This window comes from Myotis yumanensis, unplaced genomic scaffold, assembly GCF_028538775.1.
Source record: "Myotis yumanensis isolate MYYU_CA2020_CCGP unplaced genomic scaffold, mMyoYum1.0.hap1 SCAF_5, whole genome shotgun sequence".
NCBI lineage: Eukaryota > Metazoa > Chordata > Mammalia > Chiroptera > Vespertilionidae > Myotis > Myotis yumanensis.
Genome location: NW_027223756.1, coordinates 90,769,323 through 90,786,899, shown reverse-complemented (window position 1 = coordinate 90,786,899; position 17,577 = coordinate 90,769,323). Strand labels below are relative to the sequence as shown.

At 61.0% G+C, this 17,577-nt stretch overlaps 1 protein-coding gene across 7 annotated transcripts; it reads right to left on the bottom strand.

Moving 5' to 3' along the window:
* Positions 1-62: 62 nt before the first annotated feature.
* Positions 63-16,061, bottom strand: SSBP4 (single stranded DNA binding protein 4). 7 transcript variants are annotated; one of them, XM_070416442.1, is made up of 18 exons: positions 15,812-16,061; positions 7,303-7,375; positions 6,929-6,990; positions 6,760-6,844; positions 3,620-3,709; positions 3,074-3,139; positions 2,800-2,859; positions 2,647-2,707; positions 2,426-2,493; positions 2,284-2,351; positions 1,977-2,022; positions 1,857-1,892; positions 1,718-1,772; positions 1,564-1,634; positions 1,410-1,488; positions 1,014-1,042; positions 796-903; positions 63-423 (listed from the first exon to the last, which is right to left on the bottom strand). In XM_070416442.1, exons 1-18 carry the CDS (start codon positions 15,868-15,870, stop codon positions 394-396), a joined length of 1,146 nt encoding a protein of 381 aa, XP_070272543.1. In that variant the 5' UTR covers positions 15,871-16,061; the 3' UTR covers positions 63-393. The 7 variants fall into 7 exon arrangements, with proteins under 7 accessions (XP_070272543.1, XP_070272546.1, XP_070272548.1 ...); XM_070416445.1 differs by lacking the exon at positions 3,074-3,139; XM_070416440.1 differs by lacking the exon at positions 63-423 and having other exon boundaries at positions 432-903.
* Positions 16,062-17,577: the final 1,516 nt, after the last annotated feature.

The following is a 17,577-nucleotide window of genomic DNA, read 5'->3' as shown; positions in this document are numbered from 1 at the left end:
GGCTGCAATCCCAGGGTGAAGGATGTGGCTACAAGCCACAATGAAGTAATCTTGAGACCAGATACCAAAAACCAAAACAAGTTACATTTATTGATGGGTGCCCACCCCTTACTGCCCAGGGGAAAGGAGGTCCAGAGGAGTCCCCCAGGACAAAGTAGAAACGGGTGAGGGTGGGGGTCGAGCCCATACAGAAAAGAGCATCTCTGAGGTCCTTGCGTTTTTGTTTTTAATAAAATGAGTCCTTCATGCGGGGCCTCCAAGCCTTGACCAGGAGTCCAGCTGCCCGAGGTGTGACCTCAGACCCTCCCCCTGCAGACCACCCAAGCCCCTGGCCCTTGGCAGGGGCTCTGGGCAGAGGAGGAGGCCAGCACTGGGCAAGGGGCTGCTGCCCCATCACACGCTCATGGTCATCCCAGGCGAGTACTGCGGAGAGACGAGGGGTGGCGCGCAAGGGGGAGGGGGGGGCTCAGCTCCCGCCTAGGCTGGGACCCGCCCCCCAGGAAGAAGGGACAAATGGGCTGGGTGGGGCACAGGTGGAGAGAGGTAAGGATCAGGAGTCCAAGTTGGGGAGGTGAGGCCACCCTGGGGCGTGGGTCACAGGGTGGGGGCAGGGTAGGCATGTGAGACCAGGGCAGGACGGGAAGGGGGAAGGGAAAGGATGCCGCGGCCGCCCCCCCACCTGGCCCGCCGCGGTCACGGTCTTGCTCTGGCCCCCCGGCCGCCCCGCCGGGGCCTGCCCGCCAGGCCCCTCCGGCCCGACGCCGCTGCAGGGGGGGAGTCGACGCAGTCGCTTACACTTTCGCTCGGGAATGGGTGCAGGAAAGTCCCGGTGGCCGCCATCTCGCCGTCATCCCGCGGGGTGCCGGGGGCAGTGCTCAGGCCGGCCACGGCGCCAGGGGAGCTCTGGGGGCAGCCGCAGTCAGCGCCAGACTCCAGTCCTGACCCCACCACCGCCGCCAGGTCCCCTGCGCGGCCGCCCCACACCCCAGCTACGCCTGAGCGTGGCCCCTCACCTTCGGCAACCCGTCCATGTCGCCTGAGCCTGTGGACGACAGACACAAGGGGACACAGGGCTCAGCGTCTGAGCCGGGGTCCACTGACCTTTCCCTGAACTCCACCTCCCTGCCCCCCCCCCCCCCGCCCGAGGCTACACCCAATCCCTCAGCTCAGCCCACTGGGGGTCTGGAAGGAGGGCCTGAAGGGGTGTCAGTGCTGGTAGCCAGGTGTCCCCACGGTTTAGTTACTGGACCCTCATCCAGTGCAGCCCAAGCACTGAGTCGCCCAGGAAAGCTCAGGGCGCCACCTGATGCCCCTACAAGGAACACAGGTGGAGGAATGGGGGGGCACTCAGTGAGAGCATGAGGCTAGCAAGGCCGCCTGTGGGGGGTGGTTCCCAGGCGCTTACTCACCCAGAGATCCGTTCACGTGGTGAGGTTCCAGCGTGCTCATGGCTGCCATAGGGCCCTCCGGGCCTGGGCCCAGTGGGAACTGTGGCAGAGGGGTGGTGTGGGACTCTGGCCAGCTGCCACCAGAGCAGCCTCTACCCCACAACTCCGCACTTACGTTAGCCCTGCCAGCGCCTGGCCCCATGGGGTTCATGATGGTGTACATGTTCTCGCTGGAGTTGGTGGAGTCTGGGGAAGACGAGGCATGAAGGCCTGGATGTGAGAGGCCTCCCTCAAGCACACCCGTCCCCTCGCCACCCAGGCCCTAGTACCTCCAGGGCTGGGCATGATGGGTGTGCCAGGGGGCCCACCACCTCCTGGAGGTCCCTGCATGTAGAGGCAGACAAAACATTAGGAAGGCCCTACTGCCGCCCTCTGAGTGATCCAGTGTTGGCCCAGGACCCCACTCACCGTGTAGCTGCCAGGGGAGGAGGCAGAATAGGGGATCTAGGGAGAGAGGCAGCTGTGAGCAGTCCGCCCACTGTCCCCCCACACCCCTCACCCTACCCACTGCCCCACTCCCCGACTCACCGAGTTGCCACTGGGGCTGGCCCATGGGCCACGCACTCCGGGGCCCCTATTAGAGATGGTAGATGGAACCTAGAGCTGGACAAGCAGGACTCCTCCCCCGCCCCACACCTTGGGCCCCCGAAACAGCAGATGTTGACTGAGTGCTAACCACTTGAAAATCCCAACCTATCACTCACTGGCCTTCAGGCCTTAGTTTTCCCACCCAACAGTGGAATAAATAATATCCCAGGCTGTTGTGCTGATCCAGCCCAAGAAGCTGGGTGGTGGCCCCCATGGGCAGACTCCAGGGGTCCCTTTAGGGCCTTACATGTTCATTGTAGGCAGGCCTGGGCCAGCGAGGGAGTTGGGTGGGGGCCGCATGCCACTTCCATAGCTCTGTGAGGGGAAAGGGCCCTGAGTACAGGCCAAGAGGGGAGAGCCCCTGAAGCCCCCCTGGGCCCACCCCTTACCTGGGGCCCAACGCTGGCCATGCCCCGTGGAGGAGTCACCCTCTGCATCGGGCCCATGCTCGGATGCCCTGGGGTGGGAGCAAAGGGAGGTGGCTCAGGTTGGGACCACTCCGCAGTGTGGACACACACCTGGGGGAGGGGAGTGTACAGTGAGGCAGCAGGGATGGAGCGTGAAAGCTGGGGTCCTGATGGTGAACACCAGCTGGTGCTTCTCTACTCACCCTGAACACGCGGGGAGGGATCCATGGCACCCGGGAGGGAGCCAGGTAGGCCCACAGGAGGCTGCAAAAGGGGCACGGCAGCCATGAGTGTGGGTGCCCTTCCCCACCTGGCTCCTGCCACTCCCCTCCTCCAGTCTGCCTTCCCTCTCTCACCTGACTCGGCATCCGCAGGGTGGGCCGGGGGCCCCCTGAGAACCTCGGTGACATGAAGGGCTGGAAGAAGTGGGCCAGGGGTCAGCACCGCCCCCTACCTACTCACCCCTGCCCCCCCAAAGCTACCTGGTTCCTGCTGTGCCCAGGCCCAGAGCCTGACTTACCCCATCTCCAGGCCTAGCCAACAAACCCTAGTGGCTAGCTCCCGGTGTGTGTGAGCACAGAGGAGCGGGATGTGCATGGGCAAAGGGACAGGGGTGTCACAAGTCCTTACCTGAATGTGAGGCCCCATCATGGGGGTGTTGGGATTGTGGGGGGGCAGCTGGGAGCCCAGGGGGCCCTAGGAGGACAGAACCAGGTGGGTTGGGAAGAGCTAAGTCACCCGAAGCTCTACTGTTTCCTGAGGCCCTGCTAAGTCTGGGCAAGGGAGGGGAAGTGGAGAGGCCATGGAGGTGGGAGGGTGGGCCATTTACCCATCTGCAGGCTGGGGATGTCCCCTCCAGGAGGGGTCACAGGAGGGACCTGTGGCTCAGAGAGCCACGCTCTGTGGGCCCAGGCACCCTGGCATGTACACACACAGTCTAGTGTGCAGAGATCCCATCCTTCCTGCCCTGGGGCTCAAACCCTGCAGCCCCTCCTTAGCTAGCCCCACCAAGGCCCGTACGTGCATCCCCGCTGCAACCTTCCCAACCAGCTCCAGCCTGCCTGCCTCAGGCTTTCTCCCGAAGTGGGACCCACACCCATCAGCACCTGTGCCTGTCATTCTCTGACACATGTGCACCCAGAGTCAGGGGGACAAGGGCCCCAGCCCTGGCTGTACCTGGAAGAAGCCAGGTGCCATGGGGCCAGCTGCCATTGCATCGCTGGGGGCTATGCTCCCCATCACAGGGCTGGGGGCAGCGGCAGCACTCTGCAGGGCGGGGAGACATGAGGTGTAGTCAGGCCAGTTCTGCCCCAGCGTTCCCTCAGCAAGTAGCCAATCCCACAGAACAGGGCACCCAGGCCATCTGACCCTCTGTCCACTCAGGGGGGGATGGCTGGGGTCCTAGGAGACAGAACAGCTGCCCCTGTTCCCGCCCCAGTTTAACACCCTAACAAGTCCACAGACTCTGACTTGCTGGGTGGCCTCGAAGAGGCTCTGCCTCTTTGCTGCACCTGAAAACCTGGAGGTGGTCAGGGCCGAGCCCGCTGAGCCCACACCGCTCATGAAGGAGGACAGGGACCCAGAGATTCCCAACCCCGAGTCCCAAGCTGAGGAATGTGGAGGTCGGAAAACGTCAACCACCCAGGACTGGCGTGCACTCAGTGATCCAGGCTGATGATTTCCATCTGAATCCAACTCCACTGGGTAGGGGCACCATCCCCTACCTGCCCCAGGCCCTTCCCAACACACGTGGTGTCCTCCTGGCTGGCAAGGCAGCTTGGCTGGACCCCCAGCTCCACCCAACACACGCCAAGTAAACAGACAAAAAGTCAGTCAACAGCTTGAAGATGAAACTCCTTCCCCAGGGTTCCTCCTCAGAGCAGCTGTGCAGACCACGACCCCTGGCCCCCCAGAAGAACTGGGCTCTCTGGGTACAGTTTCCAGGCCCCCAACCTCTCTTCAGATGGAGGAGGGGAGAAGGCCAGGTGCTAGAGGGGCATTATCTTGTGGGCCAAGGGCAGAAATGCAGGGGGCAGGCTGACAAGTCACTTCCTCTGGTCAGGCTTGTCAGCTTTTGGGGGCCCACAGAACGGGGGGTGGGGGGAATGGAAGGCTAGTCTATAGGGCGGAGGGGACACATCAAAGGATAGGGAAGAGCACTGAGTAGCGAGCACTTTTCTGGGGGCCCCTCCTCTCCTGTCTGCATCATCCATCCTCCCCCCCGCCCCCCCAAGCCCCAGGAGGAAGGGGAGAGTCTGTCTTCATCACTACTGTTCCTGAGGCTGCACAAGCCAACACGAGGGTTCTCAGGAACTTGTGGAACGGCAGCCATTGGGGCTCAGAACTCAGCACTAACCCTGCCGTACAGGAGTGGGGCCAGGGGCTCCTGAAGACACGCCCCTCCCTAAACGAAACTGCAGCCTGGCACCCTCCCTGCTCCTTCTCAAAGGTCTGCCTCCAAAGGACTCCTGCCCAGGCCCCAGGCTGGGGGACTGGGAGAGCCTCCCCAGACCTACAGTGGCGAAGGGCGAAGGGCGTACCCAGGCCCAGCACAGTCACTCATCTGAAAGTCCAAGCAACCCTGAGGGTAGGGTAGGGGTGGGGGAGACAAAGCTGTCAGCCCCTGGGTCCCCCTGCCGCCACCCCACTACCGCACAAGCACACAGCCCAACAGCCGGCAGCAGCTACTCTGGCAGGCACCGCTTTGGGGGCTGTAGGGGGACACATTCTGTGCTCTGGGTCTGTCCACCCACACTGCCTACCCAATAGGCACAGCAGGCGCCAGAGCATTTCCTGGTCAGGGAGGAGAGGGCGGAGGCGGTTGGAAGGCTGCAAGCAGAACTCAGGACCACGAGGGGGAAGGTATGGTGTACCCCACACCCCTGTGGCTCCCCAACTCTAGGCCCTGAAGGGTTAATACATAGCCTCCCCTGGGTCCCCTGCATCAATCATTCACCCAAAAGCACCCAGCCAGCATTGCCACCACGACTAGCTCAGTGTGCTGGCGTTTCTTGCAGATGCTCAAATGGCCTGGTGGGGGTGGGGAGTGTGTGTGTGTGGGGGGAGGGCTGGAGGCCCCCTAGGAGGGCAGGCAAGATGTCTCCAACTAGAGTGGGAGCTGCAGGGACCCATCACCCTCCGCACACCCACTGCTGTGCCTACACGGGTTCCCCCAGGCGCCCTGCTGCCATGGTAACTGGTGCACACAGGGAAGCACACGCACATGAATGTGGAACCCTAGTGTCTCGTCCTCCCAGGAGGCCCCAGAAGTCATCAGACTCAGGTGGGGGCCAGGGCCGTGAGGGGAATGGCTCCAGGGACAACGAAGAGGCACAAGGAGGGACACAGCTCCAGGCACCCCTGAGCCCCAGCTCTGGCAGAACTGGGACAACAAATGCACAGAGGGATTCGATGAGGGCGAAAGCAGGGACCTCGGCTTCCATGCACGCACATACAGTGTACGTGGGGCAACTTCAGGGACATGTGAACCCCTAACGCTCTTGCACCCCGGCCCTGCAGAGCCCTGGGTTGAGGTGCCATTGCAAAGAGAGAGGTGGGGGCAGCTACACCTGGGAGGCCTGAGGGGAAGAGGTGAGGGCACCAGCTGGGTGCACAGGAGGAGGGGGTAGAAAGCGGGAAATTACCTGGAGCTGTACCTCCCTCGGAAGCTGGCTGAGCCCCTGCCTGGCCCTTGGGCCCACAGCCTAGGCAGGGTGGAGAGGCAGGGCCAGCTGACCTCAAGACCTCCCTGGTCTGCCCTTGACCTCTCTGAGGGGCCAGGGCGAAGAGGATAAAGGCAGAGGGGATGCCACCCATCCCCTCATGTCACTCCTCCTCCCAGGCTCTCTACTAGTAAACAGGCCTCTGGTGCTGCCCCTCCCCCCATCAACCAAGAGGGAAACTGAGGCCAAAGCGGTGAGTTAGCAGCCTCAGTCACAGAACAAGGTCAGGAAGTGTCCCAGGTGGTGTCAGCTAAACCCCCGAAACCCTGGCTAGGCTCCTACCTCAGGAGGCTCAGAAGGGCCAGGGTGGCAGGGGACAGGTGGTGGTGGAGGCAAGAGCTACCGTCTGTCTAGCCTGGACCAGGGACTCAAGTGAAGAGGACGAGGAGGGACTGGCCTCAGGAAGGTGTGGGGGCTCCGGTACAGTGGAATGAGCCCCCCTGTGAGTGACCGGAGGCCCAGCGGAGTTCACGGGAACCCAGGCTCTCAGCCCTCCTAAGCAAACCCACAGGCCACGCGCCCCTCCCATCCCCCCCAGGCCCCAGGCCCAGGCCCGCCACCTTGCCCGTGCCGGGTCCCTGGGGCGGGACTCACGTAGTCCTGGAAGGCCTTGGCCTCGCTTGAGTGCTCACATGCCTCTCTGCGGTCGGGCGCTGCGCAGTACAAGTCCCAGAACACGCTGCGGGTGGCAGGGGGATGATGGTTTCCCACATGCCCCCCCCCACCCCCCTCCAACGCCTGCCCACGCCAGCCCCACACGCACCACCACCAGGAATGCAGGAAACCTGGGGGCTCCCCCAGCGTGATGTTCTTCTCCCATCGGATCTGCACAGAAGGAAGGCAGGTGAGGAGCCGCTGCCCAGTCTGCTAGACCCGCCAACCCACCTCAGGCAGGGAGCACGGGCCAGGGACCAGCGGTCCAGAGCAAGGTGGCTGGGAAGGGACAACGGGTACAACAAGGGCAGAGGAGCGAAAAGCAGGTCCTCAGATGGGCAGACAGACGCCTCTATGCCAGCCGCCGAGCCTGACCCACCCCAGCCCTCAGTTCCCAGGGCCTTCAGCGGGGCCACCACTGGAGCCCCAACAGGAGCCTGGAGGAGAGGAGCCTGGGGCAGGGTACAGGCAGGGCCCGCTTACCTCAGACAGAAAGGTCTGTGCTGACTTCTGGGCACCGATGTGCAGCAGGTACTCATACACATACAGCGCCAACCTGCAGGCGGGTGGAAGTGGCTCAGGCTCTCAGGAGGCCCGGGGTCTGGTCAGCCTCAAACCCCGCCCTCAGGGCTCCTGGAGGGGCTCTCAGGCCAGGCACCTGCCTTCCGTGGGGCAGGTGGAGACCAGGGGCCAGGGGCCCACACTGAGTCCTCATGGCACCCGCCCCCAGCCTCACATTAGTCCCCCAAACACCCCATCGCCTCCACTCCTCACAGGAGATGGCCTCTACCCTAGTTTCTCAGCCTGGCCAACTCCTACACATCCATCAATACCCAGACTGTAGGCCCCTCCTCTAGGCAACACTGCCAGCAGCTGCAACCCCCCCATTTCCAGGCCCAATCCTGGTCAGTTCAATACTCCTTTGTGGACCAAGTCCTAGCCCATCCTACTGATGCCAAGACCCCAGAGCAGCCTTGGCCCCGGGAGGTCTTCTGCCTGGAGAAGGGGCTCCTGGGTGTCACTCCTGACTACTACATGGGGTCTCTCAGCAGACACCCCGAGCCGTGCACACGGCACCAGCACCCACTCACTCCCAGCCTTGCCTGCTGAGGCCTTCCTCCTCCAGGTGTCCCTGGGCCCCATCCTCTTCCTGGAGATCACTGCCTGCCAACTCTCTGTACCAGCCCCCAGGAAGTCTGGGGCACTGTGGGTGGGAGAGGGGAGATGGGGCCAGCAGTTCCATTCGGCTGCCAAACACCCAAAGTGCTTGATATGCCCCGCCCCAAACTCAGCAGCTGCCCAACCCAAGAGCATGGGCCACTTGCCAACCAGCAGCGCCCTCTGCAGGCCACACAGGAAAGCCTGCAGGCCTCCCAGGCCATACAGCCTCCCAGGTCTCTCCATCCTCTGTCTCCACCTTCCCCTCCCATCCGTCTTCTATACCAGCTGGCAGAGGGACAAGATCCAGCCTCCTAGCTATTCCAAAGCCATCCACTCCACCGGCATGGCCCCTCTGGGAGCCCCAGGATCCTCCTACTGCCCAGCGAGGACCCAGGAGGGCTGGGGGAGGGGCTCTGGATCCAAGACCTTAGACTCCCCAAGGGCAGGCCGGAGCCTCCGGCTTAACTGGCCACTCATCCCTGGCTGATCGCCCCATCTGAAAATAAACTTGTTTTGACTCATCCTCCTGCTCTCTGACCCTTCCCAGCCAGGCTCCTCATTCCTCACATCCCAGCCCCCAACCCCACCCCCAACCCTCGCACCCATCAGACGCCCCTGCCAGCTCCAGCCCTCTGTCCTGCCCTCAGGACCTGCCCCATAGGTCTGCCCTGACACTGGATCCTCTTCCTTCCTTCCTTCCTCCATCCGTCCATTCTTTCATTCATTCATTCAACAAACATCTGCCCAACACGGCCTTGTGTAGTGAACACTTCAGACCCCTGTCCCCTGGAGGCTGCCTGCTTGTGAGGAGGAACAGTGGAGCAACAACACAAGAAGGCAAGTTATATGGTGAGCTGGGAGGCGGTGTGTACTAAGGAAGGACAAGGGGGGAGGTAGCCGTTCTCTGAGCCTGGCCACAGTCTGCACCACGTCACCACACTCCTCTTGGCAGCGCCTCCAGCCCAGGACCCCCCAGATTCCGAAGCTGCACCTTCCAGCAATCTCCAGCGTCTGCCCCTCTCCAGCCCAGGCTTCTTCCCAGCCCCTTGGACTCCAAACTCCCCTGTCCACTCACTCCTGTGATTCCTCCCCTTCTAGGGCAGTGATGGCGAACCTATGACACGCGTGTCAGAGGTGACACGCGAACTCATTTTTTTGGTTGATTTTTCTTTGTTAAATGGCATTTAAATATATAAAATAAACATCAAAAATATAAGTCTTTGTTTTACTATGGTTGCAAATATCAAAAAATTTCTATATGTGACACGGCACCAGAGTTAAGTTAGGGTTTTTCAAAATGCTGACTCGTCGAGCTCAAAAGGTTCGCCATCACTGTTCTAGAGGCTTCCTGAGCCTTCTCAAGTGGCCTGCATCCCCAGGCCCACATCCATTGGCGAAAGAATGGATATGAAAAGCCCAGATCTGCTCACTGTCCCCCCACTCTGGGCGAAGAGAGCCGCTAGGGTTCCAGCAGGGCCCCTGCCCACTTTGGGGTCAGTGCAGGGAGCAGTGAAGACTAGGGAAATGAGACACCAGAGACAGGTAGCAAGATGGAGTTAGTTGGGGGTTCAGGGTGGGAGGAGGGCATGGGCTAGCCACATACCCCAGGAGCAGAAGGCTTTTAAAGAAGTGGCCCTTGGTCCTACCACATCGGCCAACGGCTCCAGGCTGCCAGCCCACCAGGTCCCCCTCTGTTTCCCCTGGCCCTGGACTGTCCAGTGGTGGCATCTGACCCAGGACACGGGTCTAGGAGCCACTCTGCCTGCTCTCCTCCCCATCAGCCCAGTCCTTTCCTTTCCTCTCTCTAGGCCAGCGGTCGCCAACCCTTTGGACCTCATGGACCACCAGTTGGCGACCGCTGCTCTAGGTGACCTCCCTCCTGCTTTGATGACATCTTCACACAACAACACACAGCGTGCTCCAGCCTGGCCTTCCTGAACTTGGGTCCACTGTCCACCTGGCATCTAAAGGCCCAACCTTGCCCTAGCCAGTTTGGCTCAGTGGATAGAGCATTGGCCTGCAGACTGAAGGGTCCCAGGTTCGATTCCGGGTCAGGGCACATGCCCAGGTTGTGGGCTCGATCCCCAGTAGGGGGCGTGCAGGAAGCAGCCAACAATGATTCCCTCTTATCATTGATGTTTCTCTCTCTCTCTCCTTTCCTCTCTGAAATCAATAAAAATGTATATAAAAAATAAAAATAAATAAATAAAGGCCCAACCTCAACTTGCCCCCACCACAGTCCCCCCCACCCCCGCCCCTGCCTCCCACCTCCACCTGTGTGGTCCAACCTGGGTGGTTCGGCCTTGACTCACAGAGGTGTGGTGCATGCTGTCCCCTGAGATCGGGACGGCTGCACTTATTAAATTTGGGTAAAATCTTAAGGAGAAAGTTCTCTCCTGCCATCTCTAACACACGCCTGGTCCAGGCCACTGTCTCCCTTACCTGAATTTTGACAGGACCCTCCAATGGCTACTCTCTCCCAGCCCCTAGAGTCCACACCTCCCCACCCCCACCCCCCAGCATTCCTCGCTAGACCCTCCGGTGCCCCAAACACACACACTGGCCACCCTCTATGCCAGGGCCTTCGCCTCTATGACAGGCTACTCCCCTGCCTGGGGCACTTCACCTAGAGACCTGCATGGCTCCCGTGTCACCTGTCAGAGTCTTCCCGCTACCCCTAACCTCCGCCCTGCCCAATTCCTCCCTATCGTCTTATCTATCTCCACTTGACACATTTTTGCTCACTGCCTCAAGCCCCCACTGAACTGTAGCTGGGAGGGCAGGGACTCGGTCTCTTTCCCTCCCTGCTAAGCTCACAAGAGGTGGACTGAGACGGTCGGTGAACACTGTTTCGATGTTAAGCATTTGGGGTTTTACTCCAAGAGCAAAGAGCAGCCAAAGATTCGCATAGTGTTGGTACTTTCATTTTTACCAGGATTAAGTCTCAGGGAGGAATTCCGAGCTGTTTTCTTGTTTTTGGTGTAAAGTTTTGAAGCCGGGACATTTGGCCAGGTTGTTTCAGGACCTCTAGGGAGGACTTCCGGCCTCTGACCATCCCGGTTCTGAGCTCGGTTACAAGGAAGGGCAGGGCTCTAGAGCCAAATCCCGGCTAAACAAATGACCTGTAGGAAAAAGAGCCCACGGGTGTGGCTCAATGACTGAGCGCCCACCTATGAACAAGGAGGTCACAATTTGATTCCAGGTCAGGGCACCTGCCCGGGTGCAAGCTGCATCCCCAGTAGGGGGCATTCAGGAGGCAGCCCATCGATAATTCTCTCTCATCATTGGTGTTTCTATCTCTCTCTCCCTCTCCCTTCCTCTCTCTGAAAAAAAATATATATTGAAAGAATAAAAGAGCCCACCCAATGGAGCCCACCCAGGGAGCAGAGGGTGTCTCCAGAGAGGCCTCCCGAGAGAAGGAGAAGTGACGTGGAGGATATGGGGCCTGGCCCTGGAGGGCTCACAGGGAGAAACGCACACGGGCTGTGCAGGGAAGTGGTGACACAGTGATTTGTTAAAGCCTTATGAACTAAAATGCAGCAGCAGCACCATAATTATCAGGAATTACCATAATTATCAGGAATTAGGGTAACGAGTGCTCCCTGCTCAGTGCCCTCCCCCTGCCCTCGAAGCCCATGGATGCACACGCTGCTGGGGGCAGTGAGAGACCAGCTACTCACAGCCTTGTCACCCCCCCCACCCCATCTAATCAACCAGCCAGTTCTCACTGATGCCCCCCAAAGGGACTCTCCAGCCCACACATTTCCTCCCTCCCCTCTGCCACCCTCAAGGCCAGGCCTTCAGCTATCTCTTGCCAGGGAGGTGGCCATCCTCATCAGCCTCTGGGGGCCTCTTCTGCCTACAGCCTTTCTCCCACCCAGTGGCCAGTGACAACCCACCCCCTTACAGATTCCATGCCCACCTCCCCCTCCTCCCATTCTCTTCCCAGATGCCTCCTCTTCTCAAGCCCTTCCCCGGAGGCTTCCCTGTGTCCACTGCCTCTGCTCAGCCTCCAGGACCCAGCTCAGGGGTTTCTTCCTCAAGAGCCTCTTACCTGTGCCCTCACCAACAAGGATGCCCACACCTGGTTACACCTGGAAGCAGGGACAGACACACAGGTGACTCACCTGCTGGGCTATAAGCAAACTCTCCATGGCTATGTGCCGCCTCAAAACCAATCCCAGGAGAAAAACACAAGATGCTTAGCAACACCGACCACGGTTGTCATCTATGGGCCTAGTCTAAAGCCACTTGCCAGGGCAAACGTGCTCAAGGAGATACACACTCACAGCAGACCTCTGGACTTCTCCCCCCAGTTCACAAAGACAGAGCCTCTGAGGCAGAAGTGGAGCAATGCAAAGGGGACAGAGGGGCCTCCAACTTATCCCTGTCACCTTCATCCCGAAGTTAAAAAGGCCCAAGCCCTGGCCTGTGGGGCTCAGTTGTCTGAGCGTTGTCCCATGTGCCAGAAGGTCACTGCTTCGATTTCCGGTCAGGGCACATACCCAGGTTGCCGGCTTGATCCCCAGTGCGGGTGTGCAGGAGGCAGCCCATCGATGTTTCTCTCTTTCCCTCTCCCTTCCTCTCTCTCTAAAGTAAAAAAATAAAAAATAAACCATTTAAAAAGTAATAATAAAAAGACCCAAACCAACTACAAATGCAAGTTCTAGTTCGTTCCAGGTGGCAGCCATTCATGGACTTCACCACAGGCTGCAAGTATTTACCATTTACAGAACAGGCTGTGCCTTGTCACAAGTAGCCCACCAGGACCCCAGCTCCCTCTCACCCTCCAGGCCACCCCATCGCTGTACTTTTAGGCTTTGCTGTGCATCCCTGAGGGCGTACCCCCAGGCAGAGTCTGTTTCTGAGGCCGTCTGCCCCAGATCCCACACGGAGACAGGGATCAGCAGGAAGGAGAGGAAAGCACAGTCCAGGAGAGCCAGGGACCTGAGCGGTGCAACTCCTTCACTCCATTTCACAGAGGAGGAAACCGAGGCTGAGACAGGAAGTGGCTTCGTTGGTGGCTGCGTATGCAGGGACCTCTACCTGCAGCCTCTTACCCAGTCCTTGTGATAATCCTGCAAGGCCAGCAGGCCACATCTCAAAAGCAGCCAGTCTACCTCGCTAGTGCCCTCCGGGAGCTTGGCGGGTCACTTCCACTCCAGGCCCTGGCATCCCCTTTGGTGAAACAGGGGATGCAACCACATGGCGTTTCCCAAACTGTAACAGCAGAACCCCATCTCCACACCAACATTCCTCCAGGACCCTCTACAAGAAACAGGTGAGCGCAGGATGGCTCTGGCCACAAAGGGGACTGGGGCATCTCTAGCCTCCACAGGAGATGTTTCTGCAGATTCCCCCATCGCTGAGACCCTCTGTCGGGCAGGCTAAGGAGTGAGGGCATGAGGGGGAAGGGACCAGGATTCAGATAACCCCCTCCGTCTCCAGCCCTGGCCAAGAGTCAAGGCCAGGTTCAGAGAATCAAATCTCTCCTGGGATGTCTGATGGGATTGAAACCCAACTCCCAACCCCACTACCTTCAGCTCCAATCTCTGATTCTCTCCCTTCTTTGCTCTCCACGGCCACACATAAGCTGCCATCATCAGCTTTTTAAAAAAAATATTTTATATATATATATATTTTTTTATTGATTTGAGAGGAAGGAGGAGAGCTAGAGATAGAAACATCAATGATGAGAGAGAACCATCAATTGGCTGCCTCCTGCATGCCCCGCACTGGGGATTGAGCCCGCAACCCTGGGCATGTGCCCTTGACCGGAATCGAACTCGGGACCCTTCAGTCCCCAGGCTGATGCTCTACCCACTGAGCCAAACCAGCCAGGGCCATCATCAGCTCTTACCCAGATCATTGTGCCCACCTCCCCCAGATCCCCTGGCCTCTACCCCTGACCCCCTATAGGCCACACTCCACATGGGAGCTGGAGTGCACTTGCACACACACAAGCCCCTCTGGCCCACAGAGCCCTCAAGGACTGCTCTTCCCCCACCAGGGCACCAGCCCAGCTCCTCTGCCAGGCCTCATCCCAGGGCCTTTGCACTTGCTGTGCCCTCAGCCGCCTACTCTTCCTCCAGGTCTCTGCACAGCCCCCTCATACTTTACTGTCACCCGCTTTCCTCCTTTGCTTTCTTCATAGAATATCTTGAGATCATCCCTCTACTTGGCCTCCCATTGATTTGCCCAGGTAACTTGCCGCCTGCCTCCATGCTAGGATGCGGGACTCTTCAGGGCTGGGGCCTGCCTTCCCAACTACCACACTCTGCCCAGACCCCAAAACCAGTGTAAGAAGATGCCCAGGGACACACCAGGACCCCCAGGGGTGGGGTGGCAATGCCAGGCATGCCCTGCTCCCAAGCTGGGCAGGAGCCAGATGCCAGTTTCAAAAAGTCTTTGTGCTTAAAGGTGCTCGAAAATGGAACCCAACCTCAAAACGGTGCAGATGGGCAAGGAAGGCCTAAAAGGGCAGTGATCTGCCTAGCGTCTTCTGGCTAGAAGACTCTCTTCTCCAAAATGGCCCCAGAGTTGGGCAGAGAACGGACTTGTCCCTGTGGAGGGGAGGGGCGGTCCCATTGTTAGCTCAGGCAGAAGAGCAGGACAAGAGAGGGGGTGCAGCAGGCCCACACCCAGGGCTCCTCTGCCCGGACAGCCAAGTCCTCCCTCCTGGCCTGGCCCTCCTGGTGGGGCCTCTCCAGCAGGACCCCGCCTCCTCGCCGTCCTGGCCGCCTGTTTCCCATCAAGGCCACTTGAGGTGCCTGGATGTCTTAGAATCCTGCGACTAGGCCATTGGCCATCAGCCACGGGAAGCCTTCCCTCCTGCAGGCACCTTTCCCTGGCACTTTAACAAAACTGCCAGCCACCGGGTGCCCTTGCGGTGGAAGGTCGCAGCTCCGAGCACCTTCCCAGCTCTCCCCACACTAAGGGATGGCACTGATGATCCTCTTGCATTGCTCTGGGAAGGAAAATGCGCCCGTGCGAGGGGCGCACCTTTGCCCAAAGCCACAGAGCCGGTAAGTGGCGATGCCAGCTTCAGGCTGCCGCCAGGCCCAGACTGAGCTCCCAGTGTTGAGGGCCCCCAGCTCCCCCACCTGCAGGGTCTGGGAGTTAGTGCTGCCCTCCTACCCGCCCAAGAGCACCTCGTGTCCAGGACCCAACGCCACACCCAGCACGGAGGAGGGGCTTCTGGGCACCAGCACCCAGGGGCTCGGCTGCAGGACTGAGCCTTGTGGCCTCTCAGGGGTCCCCCTCAGCTGCCAGGACAGGTGGCCTCTCAGCCTCTCCAAGAGGCGCGCGGGTCCAGAAAGGACAGCCGACCGGCCCGGCAAACTCCCCCTGGAGAGTGCGCACGCGCGCCCGCAACCTCGCTCACTCCAGCTCCTGCCGTCGGGGAGTCCTCGCGACCCCCAGTCCCGCTCGGACCTCGCACGCCCCCTCAAAAGTCACGCCCTCGGGCCTCGCGCGTCCCCGCAAATCGCCCAGCCCTTCATGCCGCTGGGGCGCCCTGCGGCCCTCGAGTGTAGCGCGCCCCCCGCCCCCCGTGAACTCACACCCCTCAACTCTCAGGACCTCGCGGGTCCCGCACGCCCTCTCCAACCTTCCTGCTTCATGCGCCCCTAACCCCCCCGAGGCTCGCGGGCCCCCTCAAGTCTTGCGCCCCTCGGGTCTCGCGCTCCCTCGCAAGTCTCGCGGCCCCTTCACCGCACTCGGGTCCCTCCCGTCCGGCAGCCCGCGCCCACGTGCCCCTCGCAGTGCGCGCCGGCGCTGGGGCCCACGGCATCCGCGGGGCCGCCGAGCTCCGCCCCCGGCCCCGACTCACTTCTCCCGGGCCTGACTGTCGGAGGGCACGGCCGCGCTCTTGCCCCCTTTGGCGTACATAATGCTCCGCGCCGCCGCCGCCGCCGCCGCCGCCGCCGGGGCCCACACCTGTCAGGCGGCGCGGCTGGCCGCGCTCGTCGTCGCCATAGCTACCCGCGCCCCGCGCCTCACCGCCCCGCGCCCTGCGCAGGCACCGCGGGCAGCATCCGCGCGGGGGAGCGCCACACGGCGGCGGCGGCGGCGGCGGCGGCGGCACCAGCTTCAGCCGCGGGTTTATTTTCTTCCTCTCTTCCCACAGCGCGGGCTGTTCCGGGAAGCGCGCGCCCCCTCCTCCCGCCGCGCGCGCCCCCGCCCGCCGCCTCCCTGCCGCCCGCGGGCGCCGCTCTTAAAGGGGCGATGGCGGGCGCGCGGGTGGGTCCCGCCGCTGGAACCGCGGGCCGGCGCGCACGCGCAGGGCGTGTGTGTGTGTGTGTGTGTGTGTGTGTGTGTGTGCACGCGCAGGGCGTGTGTGTGTGTGTGTGTGGTGTGTGCACGCGCAGGGAGTGTGTGTGTGTGTGTGTGTGGTGTGTGCACGCGCAGGGCGTGTGTGTGTGTGTGTGTGTGTGTGTGGTGTGTGCACGCGCAGGGTGTGTGTGTGTGTGTGTGTGTGTTGTGTGCACGCGCAGGGCCCTGTGTGTGTGTAGTGGCCCCGTAACATCTCGGGACACACAGTGGGACACAGCTGATTAAGGCTATTCGCGCGCGCGCGAACACACACACACACACACACACACACACACACGCCTCAGGACCAGCCACCCAATTTACACACCCGGAAACACAATCTCAGACCCTGGCACAACTCCTGCATTGGGCAGTCATACTGAGTGTGTCATCCCGCAGGGCCCCCCACTCGGCTCACCCGGGGAACATGCTGTGACACAGAGGGGGGCACAAAGCCCCGCAGTGGCGGTCACAGAAGAGTGAGACACACCCCGCTGCTCACATGGGCACGGCCAGGCCGCAGCTTCCAGCAGCTGGGAGAGAGCCCAGGGCAGCTGTTCACACTCACCTGGGCACTCCCTCACGCTCCTGAGGGCCCTGTGCTTGGACCTGGGCTTTCACCAAGCCTGTGGACCCCACACCACACACCACACAACGCAAAGACATCCCACATAGACAAGAGGCTCCTGGGGTACAGGCCGAACCCTAGGGCCATCGTGCACTGCTTCACGGTCACCCTCTGTTAACAGCAGGTGCTGGGGGACTGTCGACTGGGTCACCTCGCTGGCAAGGCCTCTCAGTCTCAGTGTTGCCGACTGTAAATGAGACTCCAACCACCTCTAATTGTCCGTCTGCAGGAACTAAGGGTGCAGACAGTGGGGTCCCCATTCCCCCCCCTGGGCCCTCTGACCCCAGGGGCATGCAGAAGAGTTAGGGGCAGACACAGACAAGGACACCGAGGCAGGAGTGCCTGGGCCCGGTGGAGGCCTGTGCCAGGGCACCTGTGGGCTGGTTAGCAGACGGGGGTGGGGGGATGGGGGGGCTGGAGGGGGAGAGGCGAAGTGGCCCAGTTGTGTGACTCCAAGTCTGGATGTTCCTCTATTTGCCGTGGGTGGGTTTTTTGTTTTTGCTTTTTGCTATGCAACTACGGCGAGTGTGCGCTCATGTTCCTGTGTGAGCGCCCATGAGCATCCCTGCGCCTGGGGTGCTGGCTGGCATCCAGGGAACGGTCCGGCCCGAGACTCTGCGGCAGCGTGTGTGTCCGTGGCGATAGCGTGGGGCCGA